The sequence below is a fragment of the Solea solea genome, chromosome 7, assembly GCF_958295425.1.
Source record: "Solea solea chromosome 7, fSolSol10.1, whole genome shotgun sequence".
NCBI lineage: Eukaryota > Metazoa > Chordata > Actinopteri > Pleuronectiformes > Soleidae > Solea > Solea solea.
The window spans coordinates 965,340-991,313 of record NC_081140.1 but is presented as its reverse complement, the minus strand read 5'-3'; the positions used below and the strand labels follow the sequence as shown (position 1 = coordinate 991,313).

At 42.8% G+C, this 25,974-nt stretch overlaps 1 protein-coding gene across 2 annotated transcripts; it reads left to right on the top strand.

The window, feature by feature from the left end:
• The first annotated feature begins 536 nt into the window (after window positions 1-536).
• Window positions 537-4,655, top strand: LOC131462241 (histone H3.3A). Of its 2 annotated transcripts, none has more exons than XM_058633290.1 (4): window positions 537-651; window positions 2,274-2,417; window positions 2,607-2,760; window positions 3,298-4,655. In XM_058633290.1, exons 2-4 carry the CDS (start codon window positions 2,290-2,292, stop codon window positions 3,424-3,426), a joined length of 411 nt encoding a protein of 136 aa, XP_058489273.1. In that variant the 5' UTR covers window positions 537-651; window positions 2,274-2,289; the 3' UTR covers window positions 3,427-4,655. The 2 variants fall into 2 exon arrangements, with proteins under 2 accessions (XP_058489273.1, XP_058489272.1); XM_058633289.1 differs by lacking the exon at window positions 537-651 and adding an exon at window positions 1,894-1,914.
• Window positions 4,656-25,974: the final 21,319 nt, after the last annotated feature.

Below are 25,974 nucleotides of genomic sequence, written 5' to 3'. Positions count from 1 at the left end.
ATCTTTGTTGCTTTTTCCAAGTTCAAATGTCAGGCATGTTGATTAAGTGAAGATAACCATGCAAACCTTTATATAGATTAAATACATTTTAATGAAAAAGGGGAGAGGACTGACATTTTAATGTGTGTAGGCCCTTAATTTCTTCCAAATCATCTGGAGTGCATGGACCTGTAATGACAGTATTTATGCCATGTTTGCTTATAATCCTCCTTCCATTAGTACCAGTGGTTTGAGCACTCCTTTTATTGCATGAGCAGACAAATAACATCATATTATCAAGTTGATTACTTCTCAGATAGACAAAGCTTATTAAAAGTTGCATGAATTCTTTTGAAACGCTCCATACTGACTGTCACAAAGTACAACTTTGCTTTCAGTGTTACTTTTGCTTAGAGTTACAGTTACATGTATATGAAAAATGAGAAACTGTCGACATTACTTACATATATCTGACAAATGATATCGTTTATCTCGAAACACTGAGTCTGTCGTTGACTCCCTGACGACAGTGACAATCACTGCTGCATTATGGGAGCGATGATTGACGCGGCGGCCATTTTCCCGCTGGACTCTGCTTCCTATTGTGAATACGAAGAAAATAGAGAAGAGCGAAACACATTTGTCACGACTTCAAATCGCCTCAGACGCTCGGTAAGCGACTCAAACTGTGTCACGGTGCCTGTGTATAATCTTGATTTTTTTTGTGTTGTGACATATTGTACTTGTAGTCGCATTTAACAAAGGATAACCTTTGTTTTCGTCGTGTGTTGAAAAGACACACGCAGCTGTTGAAACGACGGTGAAATGCAGTCTTTCCTGGAGCCGTTCAAATGAGGGCAAATTCCGTTTCAAATTGTGCGCCGGTTCAGTTCGGTTCTACGCAACCATTGTGGGTCGTTTGGCTTTCGAATGTCCATCTGTGACTTCTAGGAACATTCCTCTTGCTTGTTTTCCTGTGTTGTGAAAATCCGAAAGTACAGTTGTAAGTAAAAGTCAAGCTGTTTGTGTGGCACTCCATTGCTCTTCTGCTCTGGCTCTTTATCTCGTTCGCGCATCAAACCGCTGCCATCACGAGAGCAGAGTGGGCGGGCATAGCAACAGTGGAAGGCAGCTGCAGAGCCCGCCCACTACATGCTGATTGGTGCACTCGCTAACTGTTAAAGTCCGCATTGGTCTAACAGCCAGTAGTATCGCCACTTTCTCTTTGATTGACACTTGTTGGTCTCACAGTGCTTGGGGATGTGTTGTGTGTTAAAGTTTTCTTACTTTGACAATCTCCTGCTCAACTTTTCCGATCCTTTGAAAAAAATAATATATATTTGTATGTTTGTATATAACTTAATATCAACATATCAATTTTATGTTAATGATCTTGATCTAAGATGCCGCTATGGGATTCGTAACTTGATGCTAAAGTCTTGTCTCCCTCTGTCATGTCCATAATGACATTTATTTTGATGGGGCAATAATACTTTGTTCTGCAATGGGAAGCTTTGAATTGCGTTTCATTATACATATTAAAAATAATGTGTTTGACATTTCTTCACGCAATATGAAAGAATATAAACTGACTAAAAATGTTATTTATGGAGAAGAAGGACTTTGAACTGTGCCCTGGTTCAATAAGTTCACGTATGGTTGGCTGTGAATTTCTCCATTAATTCAATGAAAGTCTGTTTCCGTCTGTTTCTGTCTGTCCACAACACTTGCCTATTAAAGGAAAGAGTCCTTTGATGACTTAAAGCAAAGAAAAGTAAACATTACCGATTCCCATGACGATATACCAGCGATCGGTGAGAATAAATCCCAAGAGAAGTAGAGAAAAGAGAAAAAGTCAGCATCTGATCTCTGTCTGTCCTTCCGTCTGTCTGTTTACCGTCCAACAGTTCACTTGACAGACTTCAAACCTAGAAGGTGACTTACAGAGGACACTTATAAAGTCTAGGTTTTCAAGGAATTTAAAACTATGCTTTGGTCACCTACAAGGTTTGAGGCCTGGTCAATATGTAAGAATATGGAACAACAGAAACTCTTCTAGAAGAAGAAGGACTTTGATCTGTGATGGGAAGATCGAACCTCTGTGATGAACAACCACTAAGAGTAGTGATCCAGAAGAATAAGTCAAATGTGCTTGGAAACTGCAAACTGTAGAGGGGGCAGCATTGCACAGCCTTCTTCTAATGATAATGTTCGGCAGCCTGTACACTGAGAAGTGTAATGCTGCCCTCTAGTTTGTTATTCAAAGTGTCTTATTTATCTGTCATTGTACACAGGTGATCTCTACTAGTCATGGCTCGTACCAAGCAGACTGCCCGTAAATCCACTGGAGGCAAAGCCCCCCGTAAGCAGCTGGCCACAAAGGCTGCTCGTAAGAGTGCCCCCTCCACTGGTGGTGTGAAGAAGCCTCATCGTTACAGGTGAGTCAAGCACCAACAGCCTCTAGGCCGGGTGTAGATTAAACAATGAGGAAATTACAGATATAAATAGTACATTCCAAGTCTTTTAAAAAAACTATTCAAATCTACATTTTAGACTCTACAAGCAGCTGTAGGTTTAGCACTGTTAAGGGTTGGTTTTAGTCATTCATTCATTCATTGCTGACACAGGCCTGGTACTGTGGCTCTGCGTGAGATCCGTCGTTATCAGAAATCCACTGAGCTGCTGATCCGCAAGCTGCCCTTCCAGCGCCTGGTGAGAGAAATCGCCCAGGACTTCAAGACTGATCTGCGTTTCCAAAGTGCAGCCATCGGAGCTCTGCAGGTCTGTGTTTCAGTCTTGTTCACTTTGATAATGTTAATTGTCAATCTCAGTATATTCAACTCTGAAGATGACAGCAGAAACTTCTTTTAAAGTACAAGTAGAAAGTAATAAACCCAAATCACACCATTTATTTGTGTGATATCAAAGAACTTAACATGGGTCTTGCTGCATAAAGTTGTTAGTTTTATTAAAAGTGATAATAGACTACCTTTACCTTAAGTGTTTCCCTTTTATACCCTAATGTTGTGAATGACAATGGACAATTTCTGTCACCCCACTGAGTGACAGAAATATTGTCAGAATTTGTACAAATGGCAAACAAAACACTACATTTTGAATGTTGGGTGCATTCACACCAGGATAGCCCCGGAATGCCAAACAATGGTTTGGTCCATTTTCACTCGACTTATCCACTGGCCAATTTGATATATTATGACAGTTGTAACAAACAGTTCCCACTTACCTACTGTAGGGGAATCAAAGAGCACATCTATGTTGTGTTTTTGAACAGAACTCTGCTGTTTGTTGTCTCTGCAGGAGGCCAGCGAGGCCTACCTGGTGGGTCTGTTTGAGGACACCAACCTGTGCGCCATCCACGCCAAGCGTGTCACCATCATGCCCAAAGACATCCAGCTGGCACGTCGTATCCGTGGAGAGCGTGCCTAAATGCTCTCTTCTCCTCTGGGTCTCCTCTGTTTTCACCTCCCACTGTCTCTCCTTCACCAGTCTGTCTCTGTGTCTCTCCTACACCAGTCTGTCTCTCTGTCCCTCTACATCCCTCTATCCCTGTATTAGTAGTGTGTAGAGGAAAAGTGATAATATTATGAGTAAATAAAGTGTATAGTTGTGTTTCTCTTAGTGCTCCCAGCAGCAGTCTTCTAGGGTACTCTCTTTTTGTACATGTACAACTCTATGGTGACAAGATCCTCTCAAGCAAACATCTTGTTTGCACTAGTCCTATTGTGACTCTGGGTAAGAGCATGATGTGAGGACATGAGAGAGAGCGGTGCAGACAGAGATGAGTACAGGCAGGAGAATGGGTATTGTCTGCTCAGGGACTCGTGTCTTTTTCTGCAGCAAGGTGCTAGAAGAACTTACCTGAGCTTCTCCTGCCTCCAAAGCATTGTGTACTCATGAAGGTTGAGGATGGCCGTCTGTCTGTGTGTGTCTGCTCGAGTGTAGCCTCTGATCACCACATCAAATCATATCAGTCCATCAGCATCCTTTGAGAAGATGATTTATTGTTTCAGGGCTTTCTCTTCCTTCAAATCACGTTTCATGCACAAGATTTTTTTTCTCACTTCAAACTGTGGATGACATGAAGATGGGGGGATGAAACAGGCTAAAACTACCACAGAGAACAGAAATAATGATTATTTTTCTACTCAAATGTGATGCTACTGACTGGCACCAAAGTTTGATCCTGTATAAATGCTCTTTTCCTAACAATAAGTATTGAACCTGTTTTTGTGATATTTAAATTGGTTTCATCTAATAATTTGAAGCCAGTTAAGAGCTCAGTGATGGTGCACATACTTTTACTAATAGTTTTTTAAAGGACCTTTTTATGAAAACAAAGGTTCATCAAGGTTTTCAATGTTCTCTTCAATAAAAAGAGTGAGTCAAAATATAAAAACCAATATTTAAATAGAGCTAAATTAACTTACATGACAAACAGACAAGTAATAGTACTTCCCCCTGTGCTTCAGGTCTTCTCCTCCAGATCAGGTGATCATCTGTATACTGTTCCTCAGGTTGACCTGTCACCCTTTTAACTTTGCATTTTAGTTTTTTTTCAAACTGTGGATGATGTTTCAATTGAGCAATGTTTGTAATTTCCAGATTTGTCATAAAAGAATAAAAGATGGTAAATAAATGGATGTTACACACACACACACAGTCTCCTGTTACAGTGGTGTATACACCAATGATTCATCGTTTACTGCTTTCTCCTCCACACGAGGGTTGCGAGGGGCGCTGGTGCCAATCGTAGGGCAGAAGGTGGGGTCACACCCTGGCCATTACAGTTTAGACTGTCCAATTTGCCTAATCCCAACATCTGCATGTTTTTGGACTGTGGGAGGAAATCAGAGAGAATACACACACATGAGAACCTCCAGAATCACTGCAGAACTGAGTCACAATCCCAGGTCTCAGCTGTGATACACACTCCCCATGTAAGCATTTACAGGTCAGAGCTGTGTTAAGTTGCATCAAAGGAGCCTAGCAAGAAGTTCAGTAGATTTGTAATGTGTTTGTACAAACCGTCTATGATTAAAATAAATGACACATAACATTGCATGTTTGAAATTGATTTGGATATTGTAGCAATAACAAACCAGTGCAGCTTAAATACTGGTCGTTTACAACACATTTTCTGTTGTTCTAGGCAAGGTTATAATAGTTATATATAGATATAAATAGATGTTAAATCAGTATTAGTTTTTATTTATTCAGTTTTGTTTTTTGTAAATGTTAAGTTTATATTACTGTTAGTGTTTTTTTGTAATATGGAGTCTTTGCCAGGTGCAAGATTTAAAAAGGTCTTAATAAGTATTGTGTCATAAAAGCCCAGCAAAAGATGACACTTTAAAAATGTCTTCCCTGGATCCCTGGATCACATATAACTACAATAAAGCAGACAGGTGAGGTCAGATGCACTTAATGTGCCAGGTCAAAATCAATTTGCCGACAGATCAAAGACACACATGAACAACACAACATAAATAATAATAGATAACCCTCATGAGACACACACATGCTTGTGAGCCAGAAGTCTCAGGGACGTCAATCTGAGGAAAAACATGAGCAAAATAAACTGCACGTTTGATTCACTTAGATCAGGGTGCTGCAACCTTTAGTATGTCCCCTCTCAACCCAAATAAAATTAATCTGCAGCCACAAAACTCATGTGGCCCATAAAATGAAGATCATTTTACATATAAAGTTTATTATACAGATATAATGATAGTCTGTTGTATTTATGCAATTGAAGAACTACAAAAAGAAAACTGTTGGCATTTCATTACTGTTTATGCCCATCCATCCATCATCTACCGCGTTATCCTCCACAGGAGGTTCGCTGTGCTAATCTCAGCTCATATAGGGCGATAGGTGGGGTCACACCCAGGACAGTCCACCCGTCCATCACAGGGACACATTCAACCATTCACTCTCACACTAAAGGTCAATTTAGAGTGTCCAATTTACCTAATCCTAATTTTCCTAATTGCATGTTTTTGGACTGTGGGAGAACACGCACACACACACACGCACACGCACATGCACACCCACACACACACACACACACCCACACACACGCACACACCCACCCACACACACAAACACGCACACGCACACGCACACGCACACACACACACGCACACGCACACGCACACGCACACACCCACGCACACGCACACGCACACACACACGCACACACACACACACGCAGAAAGGCTCTTGTTCCAACTGGAGTAAATTACTATTTGTAGTTTTACTGCAAATTAACAACCTATCATTTTGGTTAAAAAGCACATTTCTTAGAACTGGAACCTAGACTCTTTCTGCTGGTCGGAGGGTCATAGAATAAAGATTCATGAAAAATCTTTATAAATATATGTTCTCTACAAGCAAAAAGGACAATAGCCTCATCATGGAAAAACCCTTTATTGCTGTGTGGTTTAGGGAACTAACTTCTTGTTTACCGCTGGAAAAAATCTCATACACTCTTAAGGACAGACGGGAGGTATTTCAAACAGTATGGGGTCATTTCATCAATTATATGAAGGATAATGACTTTTCACGCCTGATGGACGGGCCTGGAACAATATAGGTGCACCCTCTGCACAACCTAGTTTCTTCTGCTCCTGTTTTCTGGACTATATGATAATGTCACTTCTGTGGATTCATGATTAGGTGCCACGTGATTTTTTTTTCTTTTCGTTTTGTTGGGATGGGTGTTCGGAGTAAGGCAAATTTGCCCTGACAGTGTTTTTTTATACACTTCTGTAATTTTTTACACATTTCTCTGTGGCTGTGTGTTCTTGTATGTTATTTTTTTCCTTTTTCATAAAATGAAAATTCAATAAAGAGATTGTTTAAAAAAAAAATGTTTTCACAGAGTGAACCTACAGTATAATGAGACCCTGATCTCACACACACACTTCATGTACCACAGGATGGCAGTATAACACTGTGAAAGTGACACGCCTTAAACATGAGTTGATAAAACATGTCAAATATTTCTGTACATGTGTGATGTGCAAAATAGGCATTTTCTGACATATAACAATTGAACTAATGTTTATTCAGTATATGTTAAACTCTAACAGTGGCCACACCTTCCTCTCCTGTGCACGGCTTTGGTTTTAAAAACCAACATTTATGTTAATGGAAGAAATAAATGTTGGTTTTTACATCAGTTTGTCTCCTGTTCCTCAAAATTCACTTTCATCCTTCTACTTCCTTCATTAAATGGGATTAAAACCATGTTCACATCAATGAAACACACACACACACACACACACATCTAAGCTGTTGTTTACTCACAAACATTGATCACCTGCGCTTCATCCATTCAACTTCAGTTTGTACATTTTTGTTTTGTAAAGTCAGTCAACAACAGAACAGATACAGGTTTTAATTTAGCTTTAATTTAGTACTGTGAAAAGATGCTGCACACGAGGGCTTCACACAATAATCCAGACAATTATACATGTAATTTTTTTTTTTTTTTTTGGATTAAAAAAACTCTAACGGCAGGATTACATTTCTGCATATCAAAGGAGGGATATTGGAGCCAGGCCTTGTTTTAGGTCTGAATGAGCCTTATAGCAGTGGATTATTTTACATACTTTGGCTGAACTGAGTTTATTTTCATGTCTTTATTTCTGAAAAGTACAAGCTAATTCTAAATATAATTACTCTACACAGGCCAGTTAAAGGTGGATCAGTGGGCGAGTCCTGGATCCTTGGATTCCTGTCACCCTCAACTCTACGTGTGAAAAATGTGCTGCACGTATGTGTCATATGAATGTGTGAGTGAATGAGCATGAATGGGTGAATTGCAAAAGTGTAGTGAGTGGCCATCAAGAGTAGAAGTGCAAGAAAATAAAGGCTAGTTATCATCATCCAAAGATTCAGCAAGAACATTTTACATTACATGACATTACATGTGGGCCACACGGTGGTGTAGTGGTTAGCACTCTCGCCTTGCAGCGAGAAGACCCGGGTTCGAGACCCGGGTTCGAGCCCCGGTTGGAACAAGGGCCTTTCTGCATGGAGTTTGCATGTTCTCCCCGTGTGTGCGTGGGTTCTCTCCGGGTACTCCGGCTTCCTCCCACAGTCCAAAAACATGCAATGTGGGGATAGGTAAATTGGACACTCCAAATTGACCATAGGAGTGAGTGTGAGAGTAAATGGTTGTTTGTCTCTATCTGTGTGTGTGTGTGGCCCTGCGATGGACTGGCGAACTGTCCAGGGTGTACCCCGCCTATCGCCCGATGTAGCTGAGATTGGCACAGCACCCCCCGCGACCCTCTGGCAGAGGATAAAGCGGTAGATGATGACTGACTGACTGACTGACTGACTGACATTACATGTCATTTAGCAGACGCTTTTATCCAAAGCGACTTACAGTAAGTGCATTTAAACATTTGGGTACAAACAAGAGCTAGAAGTAAGTAAGAGCTTCAGGTAAGCCAAACTATGAAGTGCTCGTCATAAGTGTGATGTATAAGCAAGTGATTTTTTTTTTTTTGTCCCCGTCATCTTAGTCGAGGTAGAGTCAGAAGAAATGTGTTTTTAGTCGGCGGCGGAAGATGTGGAGGCTTTCTGTTGTTCGGATGTCGATGGGGAGCTCGTTCCACCATTTGGGAGCGAGGACAGTGAACAGTCTCGAGTTCTGTGAATGCCTCTGCGATCCTCTCAGTGAGGGGGCAGCAAGCCGGTTTGCCGATGCAGAGCGGAGTGGGCGGGCTGGGGTTTAGGTTTTGATCATGTCCTGGATGTAGGCTGGACCGGATCCGTTTGTAGCATGGAACGCAAGCACTAGAGTCTTGAAGCAGATGCGAGCAGCTACAGGAAGCCAGTGAAGGGAGCGGAGGAGCGGTGTAGTGTGGGAGAATTTTGGTAAGTTGAAGACCAGTCGAGGTGCTGCATTCTGGATGAGTTGCAGAGGTCGTATGGCACACGCAGGGAGACCAGCCAGGAGGGAGTTGCAGTAGTCCAAGCCTGAGATGACAAGAGCCTGGACCAGAACCTGTGCCGCCTTCTGGGTTAGAAGAGGTTGTGTCCTTCTGATGTTGTGTAACATGTATCTGCAAGATCGAGCTGTTGCAGCAATGTTGGCAGTGAGGGAGAGATGGTCATCAAGTGTCACACCCAGGTTCCTTGCGGTATGAGAAGGAGTTACCACAGAGTTGTCGAGGGTGATGGTTAGGTCTGTGGTGGGAGAGCCCTTTCCTGGGAGAAAAAGAAACTCAGTCTTGTCGAGATTAAGTTTCAGGTGATGGTCAGACATCCACTGAGAGATGTCGGTCAGACAAGCGGAGATCCGTTCTGCTACATGTGTGTCGGAGCTGGGAAAAGAGAGAATGAGTTGGGTGTCATCGGCGTAGCTGTGATAGGAAAAACCACGAGAGAGAAAAACAGAACCGAGAGAGTTGGTGTATAGAGAGAAGAGGAGAGGGCCCAAGACAGAACCCTGAGGGACCCCGGTAGCTAGAGGACAGGGTTCCGACACAGATCCTCTCCAGGTTACTCTGTCTGTTCGGTTTTGAAGATAGGACGAGAGTAGGGTAAGTGCAGAGCCTAACCCTGGATTTCCACTGGACGCGGAACGGCCGCGGAACGGCCGCGGAACGGCCGCGGAACGGTAGCCGTTGCAAATCGCTTCCATTCTAATCAATGTGAGCATTCCCACCGGCCGCGCTGCGGCGCGGATCAGCAGCGGCCCAGAAGCGGCTCGCCGCGCCGCAGCGCTATCGATAGGAATCAGTTCTATTTTTTCCGTTGCCGCTGCTGAACCTCGTAAATTTCAACGAAGCAGATCGCACAAGACAGGAAGTCCGACACAGTATCAAAGTAAAACACTTCCGCCCCCCTTTCAAAATAAAACACAATACGCAGGTCACAACTTCACCTCAACGTTATGGTGCTCCCAGGTCAACAGTCATTTGATCCGAGGGTCTCTGAGACAATGGACGACGAGAGACTGATTATGGAAGTGGAGAAATGAAAGAAGCTGTGTTGTTGTTTCCTTTATACACACAGTCTATCGCGGGATCTCGTGTCCGTTCGATATTATCGCGCGATCTTCCGTGAATACCGCTGGCTCCCAAGGCTCCGCGCCGCTGCCGTAACGCGCCCGGTGGGGATTGACGTTTGGGAGAGGACGAAGCAGAACCGCGCCGCGGCCGTTCCGCGGCCGTTCCGCGTCCAGTGGAAATCCAGGGTGAGACACCTATTACTTGAAGGGAGGAAATAAGGATCTGGTGGTTAACTGTGTCAAACGCCGGCGAAAGGTCCAAGAGGATGAGCAAAGAGGAGAGAGAGGCAGCCCTGGCAGTGTGGAGTTGCTCAGTGACAGCAAGAAGTGCAGTTTCGGTCGAGTGACCTGCTTTAAAACCAGACTGAAGAGGATCAAGAAGGTTGTTCCGGTGAAGGTAGGAGGAGAGTTGATTAAAGATAGCACGCGCCAGAGTTTTTTGTGAAGTAGTTGACGAAGTGAATTGGTAGAAGGGAGGAGGGAGGAGGGAGGAGGGGGAGTGGGGGGGTCAAGGAGGTTAGAGAAGATCGAGAAAAGTTTTTTGGGGTTAGAGAAAGAGGATTGAATTTGAGTCTGATAGAAAGATTGTTTGGCTGCAGAGATAGAGGCAGTGAAGGTGGAGAGAAGAGAATGATAGGAAAGCAGGTCGTCAGGGTGTTTTGATTTCCTCCATTTCCTTTCTGCTGCCCGTATCGTGGCTCTCTCAGAACTGAGTTAGACAACCACGGGGCTGGGGAGGACTTACGAACCCACCGTGAAGTAAGAGGACAGAGAGAGTCAAGAGAGGAGGACAGAGTAGAGAGGAAGGTGTCAGTGGCAGAGTTGGGATGCATGAGGGAGAAGGAGTCAGCTGAACCTTCAATGTGTTCATCTGAAACACAGAGTCGTGAAGTGAAGGTGCTGCAGATCATGTGATGATGTGAATCAGTACTCTGGTGTGTGTCTCAGTACATGTGTGTGCACATGAGTGTGCATTCACCTTCCACAAGGTCTGCACAGTGCTGCTCCATCTGTGGCACTCAGGGGATTACAGCCAATCTGTCTGTCTGCCGCTTAAAGTGCTGACCGTCAGACCAGCTCCAGATTAACACAGTGTTGGGATTGGAGGGGGGAGGCGGGTGGAGTGTGAGTGATGAGAGACAGGGGGGAGGGAGGGAGGGAGGGAGGTGGACATGCTGATGTAGAAGAGTGGGGTCGGGGGCAGGTTGAAAGGTCGACTACAGATTAGTGTGTGTGTTCCAGGAGAGACCTACATCTGTTCACACAGTCACATTATGGGGAATTGTCTGTAAGTTATTACATTTTAGGATGAAGACATGTGGTATGGTTAGGATGAGGTTTGGTTAGGCCAGTAGTAGTTATGGTTAACCAACCTCTGGAAATGATATGAAAATGAAAACAAAAAAACAAAAGACAGCTCAGTGGCTGATGAATATTTCCTTCCTCAGTCTGATCATATCAAGCTGTTATAGCAGAGACAGTAAAGTGAATCATGTGACAACATGAAACGGTCCATAACCTAGATTTGAAGAGAGTATGAATTGTTTTGGCTGATGTAAATACGACTAAGTCTATGACGTCTCATCATTATCAAAGTATTTGAACCCTGACATTGTTCATATTATATCTTTTAATTATACAATCTCACCATCTCACCATCCTTTTGTAAATGGCTCACTGTCCTCGATGCAGAAAATCACTGATTATATATCATGACACACATCACTGCTGCCTCCATCAGTCAGTTGCAATGTGTCTCTATGTGTATATGTCAGGACTTCATACAACTGAACACTGAACCAAGCAAGTAAGCAAGTCAGGGGAGAACCAGAGAAGTTGGATGAGGGTTAATGGGTTCAGACGTTCTCACAGTAGTGGGAGGGAACCTTTAAATTGACATTGTGGAAAAAATGTATTCATCCATACAGAAGCCCCAAAACCACTCTAAATGCTGTAGTACATGCACCAGGCCTGAAGGTGGCACTGTAACACTGCTTCAGCAGAAACAGAGAAGAAAATGTTAAACCAGCATGAGCATTTTTTTATTAATTTAAGCTTTATTCAAACAAGTATGCATTATAATGTATACAATGAGGAACGCCAGGGTGACTAAGGAAAGAAAATAAATGTGGTCATAAAACAAAAATACCAAACAAACTCCCAAAACAAGAAGAGGAAGACTACCATGAAGATAACCACAGAGAATGCAAGAGCAAGACACCTGTCCGTCTACGTCCTGAGTCAGATATGTATACACTTCATTTACTGTTATAGACTAATATGACCTCACTGAACAACGTGGCATGTCTACTAATAAATGACCACAATAGGTGACACTGTTATCACACTACATGTCATGTAGTGTGTAGAACTACAAAGTAGAACTACTTCACTACTGTACTGAAGTACTAAAATGCTGTATCTGTACTTTACTGGAGTATTTTCTTCTCCTACTTCACTACATGTTTTCGATGAGTTTGATACTTTTACTCCGATCCATTTTCCATGATCTCTGTCTCCAGGTTTGATGAAGCTGGCTCATCATTGATCAGACAGTGTGTGCTTCCACTGCATGGAGAACACTTCAGAACAAGAAGAACCACAAACGCCACCTTCAACACTTTCAACTTCTTGGAATGATGGTGTTGAGGAAGGAGAGCAGCCCTGGCTCTACTTTGAGTCTATGTTTTCATTTGTGGGCGTAAAAGAGCGTTCATGTGGAATGAAATGTCTCCTCTGCTTCCTGAAAGATTGTGAAATAATCTGAAGAAACATGTCATGGTAACTTAATAACTACAAAACACAATACTTCTACTTTTACTTTCAGTACTTAAGTAGTAGATTTTAAAATAAACGACTTGCAATACTTAAGTACAAAACATTGTGAATACTTGTATGTGTGTCTTGTTCTCTCTGCTACAGGTACTTCCCCTTTATAGATACATTTCTACCAGTTTAATCTTCATCTTAAGAGAAATACTTTTTCCTATTACACTTTGTCTTAATAATACAATAAAATATGCAAATGAGGCAATCTCTCATTATGCATACATATAAACTCTTGAAGCTACAGATTTTCTTAGGTGATCACAATGTTCACAACGACCATGTAGTGTAAGAATTCTGGTTTGATATTTTTAATTGTGTTTCTGTAGATGTTCAGTGTGGGTGTGTGGGGGGGAGGGGGGGATAGATGTACAATTGTATACATCTATACAATTGTATAAATACAATTGTATAGATGATCAACTGAGTGGGTGACAATTTGAATGAATATCCAGACCTGTGAGCTGGGTTAGCTGGCAGCACAGAGACCACGTGCCACCACAGTAATGGCGGCGCACCAGATGGTGAAACACACAAAAGGCTCGCCGGATTTTTGTCTATACAAACAAGAAAGAAAACAAGCATTTGATTAATATACAGACATTTTATATCCAACCTTGCTATTGTCATTGGAACATTAACTTAAGTGAAAAATACAATGATGACTAGACCTCATTCAGTGATAGGTACTATAGCCTCCCTTGCATTTGCAGTACTTGCAACAACGGATACCAGCTACCCGACACGGACACCCATTCTTGCCACATGAGCAGGGACATGACTCTGTTGTTGAGGTAGAGGGTTCTCATTGTTGTCCAATGCAGTAGAATTGGAGCTAGTCTCTGATAGTGGTTATCTCCCTGTGCTCTTTTACTGGCCCCATCCTGATAATCTGTTGGCAAAGGACTTTAGACCTAAGCTTTACTGTGGTCCAGCTCTGAGTGTCAGCGGACAGAGATCTCACTCTCCGCTGATGGTTTCTCTACATTGATTGGAACATTTTGGAAGATTACAAAGATGGTATCATGTGTGTTTCATTTCGGTCAAAGTTATCAAAGAGAGGCGCTGTGTTGTTACCTGCTGTAGTGATAATACATTCCACATCAATCCTCTTGACCGTGTTGTAGCTCACACACTCTGTGATGGTTAAGAGCAGTCAGCACCTCTGTTGATCGTGTCAGACTGTGCACTCCTTGAGCCACCATTACATGGAAAGTGTTGGTTCCTTGCCATAGGTAAGGATGTTACCTCAGTCTTCAGCTGAGAGGTGGTTTTCCCCTTAAACATAAAGAAAAAATCTTGTCATTGTCATTTGACAGTTGGAGGTCTTGTGGTTCACAGAAGCTCTTCTGTAGTCCAAAGCTGCATTCCTTCAACACCTGCGCCAGCTCAGTTGCCACTTGCCTGACAGGTAAACGCTCAGGGACTCGAACTGTTGGTGGAAAGAACCATCTGAGATGTTCGTTTGTTACTTGGATATGTAAAGCAGACATTATACAGCTTGATGCTTTGCAGCTCAGTTTGACAATACTTGAGTCTCTGATGGACGTCAGACTGTATGCTGTTTTTCTCAAATCAAGTCCAAGAGCTAAAAATCTATTCTTCAAGGAGTTGTCTTCAGCTGTTATTGAATCCTCCTTTTCAAGGTTTTTCAGCTTTTGGCATTATACTTATTGAAATAGGCTTTACGACAAGGGTCATGATATTGGAAATCAGCCACAAATACATCCATCTACCTCGCACATTACCACTGTTTGGGTATACACATGGTCCTTGGACAACATGGCCGTATTTAGTAGTTTCTGGGCCGTCTGTGTTTCACAGATTCTGAACAATTTGTGTATTTTCTTCTGTTTAACTGTTTTGCAATGTGAACCATAAAAGATACATGTTTAGTTGCACTGGTCTTAAGTCTCCCGCTTTGTCGCTCAGTTGGATCATTAAAAGGTCTCTGCTGAGATGGCTCAGATTGTTCTAATGGTTGGATTGTGCCATCAGCTTTAGCCATATCCCTTTGAAATGTTCTGTAGCAGGATTTGCTGTAGTATTTTATGATATCTTGCTCTTGCACTGTCAGTTGAAGAACCTTTCCAGTGTCACTGATCTTTGTTTGTTTGGCAAGTGAAACAATAACACCCCTGTCAATTTCACCACTACAGAGGTACTCAGATTGCTTCTGCTTCTGGTGTAGGATGCACTTGTCGTTATTGATCAGTGCAGGTGTAGCACAAGGAGCAGTGAGAGGTACCTCATCCAGAAGATAAACACTTATACAACTATTAGGTTGCTCAAAAAAGCTAGATTTCATTTTTCCTGCCATAAAATATTTCCCACCTAAAACAAAATGGCATGTCACTTCTCTATTTTTTTACCCCCATAATCCACAGATAAATTGAAATGAATGAATTAAAGCTTATTTTACCATGTTTCCCGCTGTAGCTCACTCCAATGAAGTATTATCGATGTGACACTGGATGGAGAAGTTCTCCAGATCTTGTGGAATTTTGTAACATAAGGTTTCAAATAGTAGTAATGTACCAGCTTACCTGTTTTTTGTGAGACATGAAGCTCTGTAACTGCATCAACTTGTCTGAGACTATGTGATCACAAGATGTGACATCAAAACAAAACACTAGCAGCTAGATAGCTAACAAACTGTAGTTAGCTAGCTACAATAAACACCAACATATACAAATTCAACATCATCATTTAAATACACAAAATTACAACTCATAATGACACGTGATAATTGTACACCAACAAAAAGAATAAAGAGTAGATTTCCTTACTTTTCTTGATCTCACGAGTCATCTTGCTTGACAACCATGACCTCAGGTCACTATGGCTGCCAAGTAAACTTTTGTTGGAAAAAAAAACCGAGTTGGAGGAGACGATTATTTAGAACAGGTAGGAAATGTTTAGGTTAATGGATAAATGGCAATTCCTGTATGTTCCTAGTTTTATGTAATTGTCATGCTCTGTCACCTCCGTTAAGTATCTTGTTTTGTTTCTCCCTTCATGTTCCATGTCTTGTCTTCCTGTTTTATTTTGGAGATCACTCACCCATGTCTCTGTTTCAGGTTCCTGTCTACCCCGCCCCCTTCCTTGTTGGCGTGCACCTGATCCCTGATTGTGTCTACCACACCTGCATCCTAATCAGCACTGCTTATATTCCCCTCTGTGTCTTGTCTCGTCGCCAGTTCGTTGTAGTTTATAGCTCACGTCCCAGCACTCTTTTTCACAGCCATAGTCTTGTCTTCTCGTGTTTTTGAACCTTGCCTGCCTTTTTTGACCTTGCCTTTTTGCCTGACGTTTTTGTACCTCTGCCTGATCTCTTTGACCTCCCGTGTACCGAACCTCTGCCTGGCATTAAACTCTGTTATTGACTGATTCGTGTTCTGAGTCCTGCCTTTGAGTCCCTTGTTCTGCTCAGCCATAGTTCATGACAGTAATAGGTTGACTGTTTTTTTTTGCCATTTTCTTTATATGAAATCAGAATGTTTACACTCTTCTATGACCTTATAATCATTATCACTGTGAACATTGTGATCACCTCAGAGAAGCTGTAGCTTCAAGGGTTTACATTATTTTATGAGATATTGCCTCATTTGCATATTTCATTTTATTTTTTAGACAAAGTGTAATACAAAAAGTATTTCTCTTAATATGAAGATTCATCTGGTAGAAATGTATGAGGATATGTATAAAGGGAAGAAAAAGTCCCATTCACCTAGTGTAGGGTGATAATAGTGTCACCTGTTGTGGTCATTTTCAGGACTTTGGTCCCGAGTAGAGATTTTGGCACACATCCTACGTGGTTCAATGGGGTCATATTAGTCTATAAGAGTTGAGATATTTTCCACTAAATGAAGAATGTGAGAGGTCCTCACATACCCTACAACCCCATGCATCTATCTGCTGTGTGTCTGTTGCAGTTTGAACAGGTATTTGATTGTGAGAGCCCCATTCTGAACATCCTTTGTCCTGTGAAGTGTTTTCGGTGTAAAATTTTGTATTGTATTTGTTACGGTAACAACAGGGACCGGACCCAGAAGTCAGTAATGCAGTAAAAGTCAATGTGAAGGGGGAAGGAGTGCTGGAGAGTTCGTTTGGAGTCCCCGCGTCCAACTGGGAGGTTTGAGGGAAGTAACATAAAACTAGATGTTTATCAGTTAAACAGAGCTATTTATTAAATAGAATTTCAAATTGTTTCAACAAACAAAAGGAGGTGAGGTTTTAACGGGAAACAAAGGGCAAGTGGATGCTGTTCAAATCAATAAATAAATAGAACAAAAAGGAAAGGAAAGCCTCACTAACTAATACTAATACTATCCAATAAAAACCAAAATACACACGGGAACAGCGCCCCTAAACAAATGTGCGCTAAACTCTGCCCAGTCCTGGCAACAACCAAAGTGACTTCTCCACAAACAATAATGGAGTTAACCCCTGTTTGGATCATTATCCCTCCACCTGTGTATTTAGCCTGCATGTTTTCTGTGTCTGTTGCCAGAACAGTAAGCATCCTTGTCCGTATTTAAGATCACTTACTAGTACATTTGACTGCTTGTATTTTGTGTATCTTTTGTTGCCTTGTGCTTTTTTTTTTTGTGAAACCTGTTTTGTTCAAGACCAGTAAAAGTTGTTTTTCTGTTCAAACTCATCCAGTGTTTGTTCAACCTGATACCCAAAACTGTGGGAGGAAGAGTGGTGGGCAGTGAGGGGGTGTGGTCTGGTTGTGAAAGCTGTCTAACAAGGTGCTGCTCACACACTGTGCTTCACATGGTGGACAAAGACGGGAAGGGGAAACAAAGGCACCCCTAAGTCTTATAAGATACACAATAATTGTGACACAAAATGTGTCACAATTAATGATGTTATTAATTAAAAAAAATAAAAATATTGTGACTTAGTATCTTATACAGTAATTATGACTTTGGCAAAAAACTTTAAAACATAAACAACATACAAGTGCTCTCTGTATTCACAAAGATATTAAAACAGGAAGGGGAAAGCAGCTGTGAGTGGTCATCAACACTAGAAAAACACTCTATAGAGACAGACCATTTTCTTGGGCTTCCATACTAGTGAGATATCTGGAGTAAAACAGATGAGGAGAACATGGAGAAAGAGTCGCCCCACATTCAAACTAAGATTCAATGTTGTGACCTTAATATACTGTGAGGCAACGATGATCAACCACTGCATCACTATGTTGCAGCATATGTAAATTCAGGCTAAGGTGTGTAGATTAAAGAAAAGCACATGCCTCACTGTAAATATGTGACTGGGTGTCACAAACAGAATGTTGGATGTGTTTGTTGTTGGCAGATGGAATCACAGATAAAACAAACATGCTGACCATGTGTGTGCGGAGGTACCCCTGGCCCCATCAGCTCCACCATCAGGGATTAGACCATGTTTCCACACTATATATTATGTCCCCTGCACCCCTGCCACACCTTTCTTTCTTTCTTTCTTTTTTTTCTTTCTTTCTTTCTGCATCACATGGGCCGTTACATCACCGGATTGAGGTCAGAGCTGGATTAGGGCGAGCAAAAGAGAGGCAACGAAGGAATTACTGAAAGTGAGGGAGAAGTGTGTGTGTGTGTGTGCATTTCAGATGGTCTGCAAATGAGAAGTGGATGAAACAGACTGAGGAGAAATAAAGATGGGAGATAGTGAGAGAGTGAGACAAAGACAGGAAGATTGACTCTTGTTTTTTATTCAACCAGGAATAAAACTCAATGTAATTAAAAACCTCTTGCAAGAATGTCCTGCCAAGACATATAAATATAATTTAGTACGACTATAACCATTCAAGCATAAAACCTACACAATACAATGAAACAATAATAAAATATACAATATATATCTACTTAAAATATTCAAAATACAGTATAAAATCACACAATTGCATTTTTTCAATCAATTGAAGTGTAGTATGCAGATGTTTTTGCCGCTAAGTCATTTTGAAACACTGTGAAATAGTGTCAGGTTAAACCAGATCCTTCAGATTTATAAATCTTTGTAGTTTGTCCCAGGAAACTAAAAATTTCAGTATCACAAAATAATGTGATAAGTACTTTGTTAAAGCAATTTACATTTCACATTATAACATAATAGTATAAACCTATATTGTAAGAACAAGATCTTAACTTTCTGTGTTAGAAACCAATAAAATGGTATAATTGTAAATTTATACCATTCATCAAACAGATGTTTAAAGCGGCCATAGCATGGTCCTATCTCACTTATATGTGAGATATGGAGGTGTAACTTGTACTTGTAAACATGAAGTCGTTTCTATGGTAAAACACGTAGTTGCTACAAACCGGCCGATGTAAACGTCTCATCACTGACGCTCTCGTCAGCCGCGCTGTTTCAGACCAAACCCACACCCGCAGAACATGGACTGTCTTGTGATTGGCCAGTTACCTGGAAGTGACGTAATTGGCACGTCAGCTCTCAGACGCTCTCTCTGGAAAGGCGGATGCACCGCTAGCAATTATCAAAACATTGAGTAATGCCCTCGTCACAACCCTTCGACGTAATCCCTTACGCATTTGATCCGGAGTCTGACCCAGAGTCAGAAGACACTGTGACAAGTGAACCACCTCCATCGCAAAGACTGCTGCAGGACGCCGGTAGCTTGGATAACGTTACCGAGATGATAAACACAAATGCAAATGAAACACGAGTGAACGCGTGTAGCTTAGCCTGTAGCCTACTATTGCTAATGCTAAACAACAGAACAAGCACACAAAGACAGTTTTACGGTTTGTAAATATTCCTTCAGGTGAAGTTTGGTGCTGTGTCCTGCTTTGTATTGCCCAAAGTTTGTGTTTAGTTCTTCTTCTTCTTCTATGGTTGAATGTACGTCACCGGATATGCCTGGACTCTAGTGCCAGGACTAGGAGGCGCTGCTGTTTAGAGGAGTGGTGAAATTCGCCAGTTACGTAACTAATCAACGGAAGTGCCGTCCTGCTTCGTAGAGCTCAGGAAAACAATCAAACCTGAGCTCTCAGCAGTGGCTGAACTGATTGTTATGGACTTTTAGGGCTTTATAAACAAGGTAATGACACAGATACACACAAAAATGCAGCTTTAATTGGCACTTCCGGACTATGGGATCTTTAAGTTTGTAATGGTTTAACTCCTATACTTACCATACCATCCGTCATAAGTTTCCACTCACCTGACTCTACCCCATTCTACCTGCCAAGACACACCTCCTCATCAAGCCAACACTACTCACCTGTGATCACTGCTGCTCCTCACCTCCTGCAATCAGCCCCTCTTTACCTCACCCACTCCTTTGCCAGATTGTTCTTAGCTCATCGAGCTGGGTGGATCAACGCATCCAGGCCAGAACCAAGGTGAGGCATCAAAGGCGATTTGGCCAGGGTTTTCCAGTCCAGCCTCACTCTTATACTGAGGACACAACCTCCAGGGCCGCACCACAGAGAAGGGAGTTTGAGCCCATGCACCAGTCTGACACCAGAGGAACGCCAGCACCACTGCCAGGGGAACCTCTGCCTGTACTGTAGATAGGCTGGCCACATCTCCTGCTGTCCAGCAATATGCGAGCTTGGCAAAGGGAACAGTTCTGTGGTGGGACTCGCCAGTAAGTTCCCCGTTACTGGTGAGTCCCACCACAGACGTCCCACAAGAGACGCCAAGCTCGCTTCTTGGTGGCTGGGAGTTCACACACCCTGGCCATATTCAGTGACTCTGGGGCTGATATCTCCCTCGTCAACGATAAACTAGCATGGCAGCTTGACATTGACATGGTTCTACTGCTCAGCCGGTTCCTACTAGAGCCCTGGATGGCCATCTTCTGGGGACGATCACCCACCAGATAAGACCAGTTCAGATGCCTCTCGATAAGAGTATCAGCTTCAACATCCCAAAGTCACCTTGCGTTCCTCTGATCCTGGGGTACCCCTGGCTCCATCGTCACAACCCCCACATCAACTGGTTGACCAGGTCCATCCTGGGGTGGAGTCCTGCTTGCCACCAAGTCTGTCTGGAGCAGGCCTCTGCTCCTCTTTCCATGCCCAGCACCTTCCCATCTCTGGGGTTCGGCATTCTGAGTACCATGACTTCTGAGGGGTCTTCAACAAAGCCAAGGCCTCCTCACTGCCCCTATGACTGCGCCATCTACTACCTGGCAACAGCCTTCCTCGAGGTTGTCTGTACTCCCTGTCTGCACCCAAGAGCGAGGCCATGGAGCTATACATCAATGAGTCCCTGGCAGCCTGCATCATCCACCCATCCTCCTCCCCTGCTGGTGCAGGATTTTTCTTTGTTGATAAGAAGGACAAGACTTTGAGGCCCTGCATTGACTACCGGGACCTAAATGACATTACAGTGAAGAACTGATACCCACTACCACTCATCTCATCAGCCTTCAAGCTCCTGGAGGGGTCCACTTTCTTCACCAAGCTAGACCCCCGCAACGTCTACCACCTGGTCCGCATCTGTAAGGGGGACGAGTGGAAGACGGCCTACAACACTCCCACTGGACACTATAAATACCTGGTCATGCATTTTCTTGGCAACGCTTCTGCCGTTTTCCTAGCCCTCGTCAATGATGTGTTCCATGACATGAAAAAACAAGCATGTCTTCGTTTACCTGGATGCCATCCTTATCTTCTCCAGAATCAAGGAGGACCACATCCACCATGTTCAGGGGGTCCTCCAACATCTTCTGGAGAACTCCCTCTATAAATAATAATCTCTAAATAATCACCCTAAACAAACAACCCAGACCCCAAATGGCAGAACATTATCCACTGCGAGGACGGCACCATTAGAAAGTGACTGTCATACAGTGAAGAACACCAGACATAAAACACGTGGTTAATACTTTATTCAACTAGCCAAACTCCTGATTGCATGCAGACTAATTTTTTTGCAAACTTAACCTATTCCACACTTTTTGCTCTGTTATTCATTTCCAGATTTGTCCACAGGCAGCCTGTGGAGATGATCTCCCCAGAGACCCCAGCAGCCCAGTGAGCCTGTCCCAACCCAGACACCCTTCGGCAATTTATAAATATTCACCCTCAACAAACAACACAGACCCCAAATGGCAGAACGTTTTCCACTGCGAGAATGGCACCATTAGAAAGTGACTGTCACACAGTGAAGAACGCCACACACTGTTTTGCTTTGTTTGCATGGCATTTGCAAAGTCCAAAATCCACAGTCAGTTTATTACTGTGATGGAAGATTGGAAGCATTGGAGCCAGCGCATAGATGAGCATAATGGCAGTGAGGCACACAAGGATTGTGCATTAGTCTATATGCTACAGACTTGCAAAGCTGATATAAAGAGTTAGCTTGCTGGCAGCCAGATGTCTGCTCACAGAAACTAAGTCTGAAAGAGACAGCAGGTTCTGGAGCGTATAGTGGATGTAGTGGGCAAGAGGGGACTTAGCTACAGACACAGAGAGAATGAGGCGGCATACACTCTTGAAGACACTTCTCTAGATCATGGCAACTTTTTAGAGATCATTCTTTTCCTAGGAAAATATGATGTCATCCTGAAGAGCATCAATCAATTCAGTCTTACAAACAATTAAACTCTCATTCAAGAGTCCATTTGTAGTGATATTCAGGAAGCTGGCATGTTCTCAGTCCACAGGACATTTGCTCTCATGATCAATTCTCAGTCATTCTGAGATATGTTACTGATGTTGTTATAAGAATCAGAATCAGAATATTTTTATTATCCCTTCATTTGAAGCGGGTTTGTTCCGGTGGAAATAACTTATTTTGATAAACAACAAAGGTAAGACATCAGGGGGCATCAGGTGGTCCAATTTATAAATAGGTAAATAGCATATTTGAACTACCTCCAATCATCAAACAATTTCTAAAACTTGATTCTCCCAAAATGGTGTCTAAAATACATTCATCACTATTAACAGAAAACGCCAACCACAAAATGGGAGACAGAGCTATCTATCAACCCAGATGAAAATTTCTGGTTCCAAATATCATCTATACATTCAAAATGATAAAAAAAAAAAATCCAGATCTACAACTAATTCAATACAACATCTTACACAGAATACACTACACAGGACAAACGATGTTCAGTATGGGGTTCTCACAATCAAACTGCAACAAAAACACAGCAGTTAGCTACATGCATGCTATATGGCTATGCACACCTGTAGGCCCTCTCAGCATGTTTCGGATGCACCAAACCACCTTCCCCCGCACTATGCATGGATGATTTAAATCAAATACATATAGACATGAAAAAATCACGCATACTAATCACTAGCTTTAGCATCGTCAAGAAAGTTATCCTCCTGAATTGGATAAACAAAAAAAGTTTAAGCCAATCCTAGTCGCTGCAAACGAGCCGATCAAAATATCTCCTCACTGACGCTCTCGTCAGCCGCACGATTTCAGACCAAAACCACACCCCCAGAACGTGGAATGTGTTGTAATTGCCCAGCCAACGAGAGCTTTCCCACTGTCCTGTGAATGTCCAGGTACCTGGAAGTGATGTAATTAGCACTTCAGCTCTCAGATACACAGCTCCCCCTCTGGCACGGTGGATGCTCTGCATCTCAGCAGCTACAACGAGAGTAGTTCTTCTTCTGCGGTTAAATGTACGCAACTGGATGTGCCCAGACTAGTGCCCGCACCAGGAGGCGGATGACAACATCAGCAAGCGGAAGTGCCTTTGCCGCTTCGCAGAGCCCAGGAAAACAATATTTTCTCCTATTTTCTCAGCAGTGGCTGAACTGTTTGTTCTGAAACTTTAGGGTTTCATAAACAAGGTAATGACGCAGATACACACACAAAAGCAGCGTTACTTGGAGCTTCCGGTCTATGTCACCTTTTAGAATATTACTGTAGCAGTAGGTCAGTAGGACCCAGCAGAGAGCAGAGGCTAGAGACCAATCAGAAGCAACAGGAACTGGAAGAGGGACTGATTGGCAGCAGGTGTGACTGCAGCAGTAACTCTTCAAATCCTTTTGTGTTCACACCGTGGCTGTGACTGTTTGATTCTCTGTGGCTCTGGTAGGATGAATTTTACATTGTTTTATAATCATGTTCAGCATTATTAATTGTTAGGGTATGGTAGGGTTGCTTGCACCCTGAGGTATTTGTATTTTAATGATTTTAATTGTGGGTCTGACAAACTTGCTTCTAGGACTGACTTGACTGTTATACAGCACAGAGGTAAAACATATGGAATTTAAACCCTTTGTGTCTTACAAGGCATAGCACTGACTGCCGCACCACTTTTTCCAGAATTTGTTTACATCTCCCTGGATAGTTTGGAGTCTCTTGTATGGGCAGCCTTCAAACAGTAAATATCCTGGGTCTCCTCGAGGACCGGCTCGTCCGGACAGAAGAGAAGTTGGGCTGATGTATTCTACACAGTCCTCTCGGCTCTGAACTCTTGCATCTATATGTGACTTTCGTTACGATGCTCAGCTGCTGTTTGCACAAACTTTGCGGAGACGGGTTGGATGGAGCACTCACAACTGGTTTATTTCTGTAGCTGTAACATGGGACAACACAGAACAGTCAGTGCAGTCAACAAACTGCCAACTTTGTTCCCACTCGAACCACAGCGTAGCATTTTGCTTCTGAGCGCTAAGCAAAATGCACGTCATTAAGCGTAACACTGACTTCCGCTGTGGGCTTTCAAAATAAAATATACAATGATGCGGCTTTAGTCCCAAGTTTAACAGGAATTTAACAATAACAAACTACTTAATTATGTACACCGTTACATACACCCCCTTTAAATTCTGTTAAACACCAGACAAATCCAAAGCACCATAGAAGAAAAAGAAATAGAGAGGAAAAAAATCATTTGGGATCACTCAAAGTGAAACCATATCACTGATGTAAACCACAGTCAATACAAAATCCTCCCCTAAGGAGTGCTAAAGCATCAGGAGGTACCAAGCCCAATACTTTTCACAGACCAGTAAAAGATGCCATATACAACCTTTTAAACATCTCGTTCAAGGCAATACACACTGCATACCCAAATCCACAAAAACAAAACACGCAATACCTGGATGTAGCCCATACAAAACTTGTGGGGGGGAGTTAAACAAACAAACAAAAAAAAATCCTGGTCACCCGAGGCCACAAGGGAGGTAGGAGTTCCATCCACAGCAAGAAAGTCAACTGGGAGAAGAAGATTCCGGTGCACAACTCTCTCTCTGCCAGTCATGACGTCTCTTATTCTGTATACGTTGATCCCAGACCTCACCGACACAACATCATAAGGCGTAGAGTCCCATTTATCAGCGAGCTTCTTTTTTCCTCTTTCACCGCGGTTGGCCAACAACACTCGATCGCCCATAGCCAGTGGAGAACCCTTGACTTTCCGGTTGTACAGCCTGGCATGACGTGCTTGCTCATCAAGGCTGTGTTTCTGAGCAAGTTGTGCGGCTTCACTCAAGTCCCGCTTCAAATTCAAGACAAACTCATAATGACTGATCACTTTGTCATCTTGAATCACATGCTGGAACATGACATCGACAGGAAGACGTGGGACCCGTCCATACATGAGGTAAAATGGGGCAAAGCCGGTCGTCTCATGTATCGTACAGTTGTAACAAAAGGTCAGGGTCCGCAGCACCTGAGGCCACCTGGCTTTTGCAGTTGGAGGAAGGGTTCTCAACATATTCCCCAGCGTCCTGTTAAAGCGCTCCGTTACACCATTACCCATTGGGTGGTAAGGCATGGTGTGTGACTTCTTCACCCCTGCTACCTCCAAGAGTTCCCTTAGGAGCCTGCTCTCAAAGTTGGCACCCTGATCTGAATGAATTCTCTTAGGAAAGCCATACACACAGAAGAAATCATCCCACAATCGACGGGCAACATGTTTTGCAGTTTGATTCCGACAGGGGAAGGCATGCGCCATCTTAGAGAAGTGGTCAGTTATAACCAAAACATCAACTACTTTTTTGTCATTCAGTTCAGCTGTCCAAAAGTCAATGCACACCAGTTCCATGGGTTCAGATGTGTGAATGGATTCAAGGGGCGCACGGCCTGCAGGTTCAAGGGTTTTGCCAACAATACATCTCTCGCATCGCCGTACATGGTCTGTTATGTCCGTTTCC

Coding starts and splice junctions, on each gene's coding strand:
- LOC131462241 (XM_058633290.1), top strand. CDS start 2,290: ATGGCTCGTACCAAGCAGACTGCCCGTAAATCCACTGGAGGCAAAGCC. Junction 2,418..2,606: donor AAGAAGCCTCATCGTTACAG/GTGAGTCAAGCA, acceptor TTGCTGACACAG/GCCTGGTACTGTGGCTCTGC. Junction 2,761..3,297: donor CAGCCATCGGAGCTCTGCAG/GTCTGTGTTTCA, acceptor TTGTCTCTGCAG/GAGGCCAGCGAGGCCTACCT.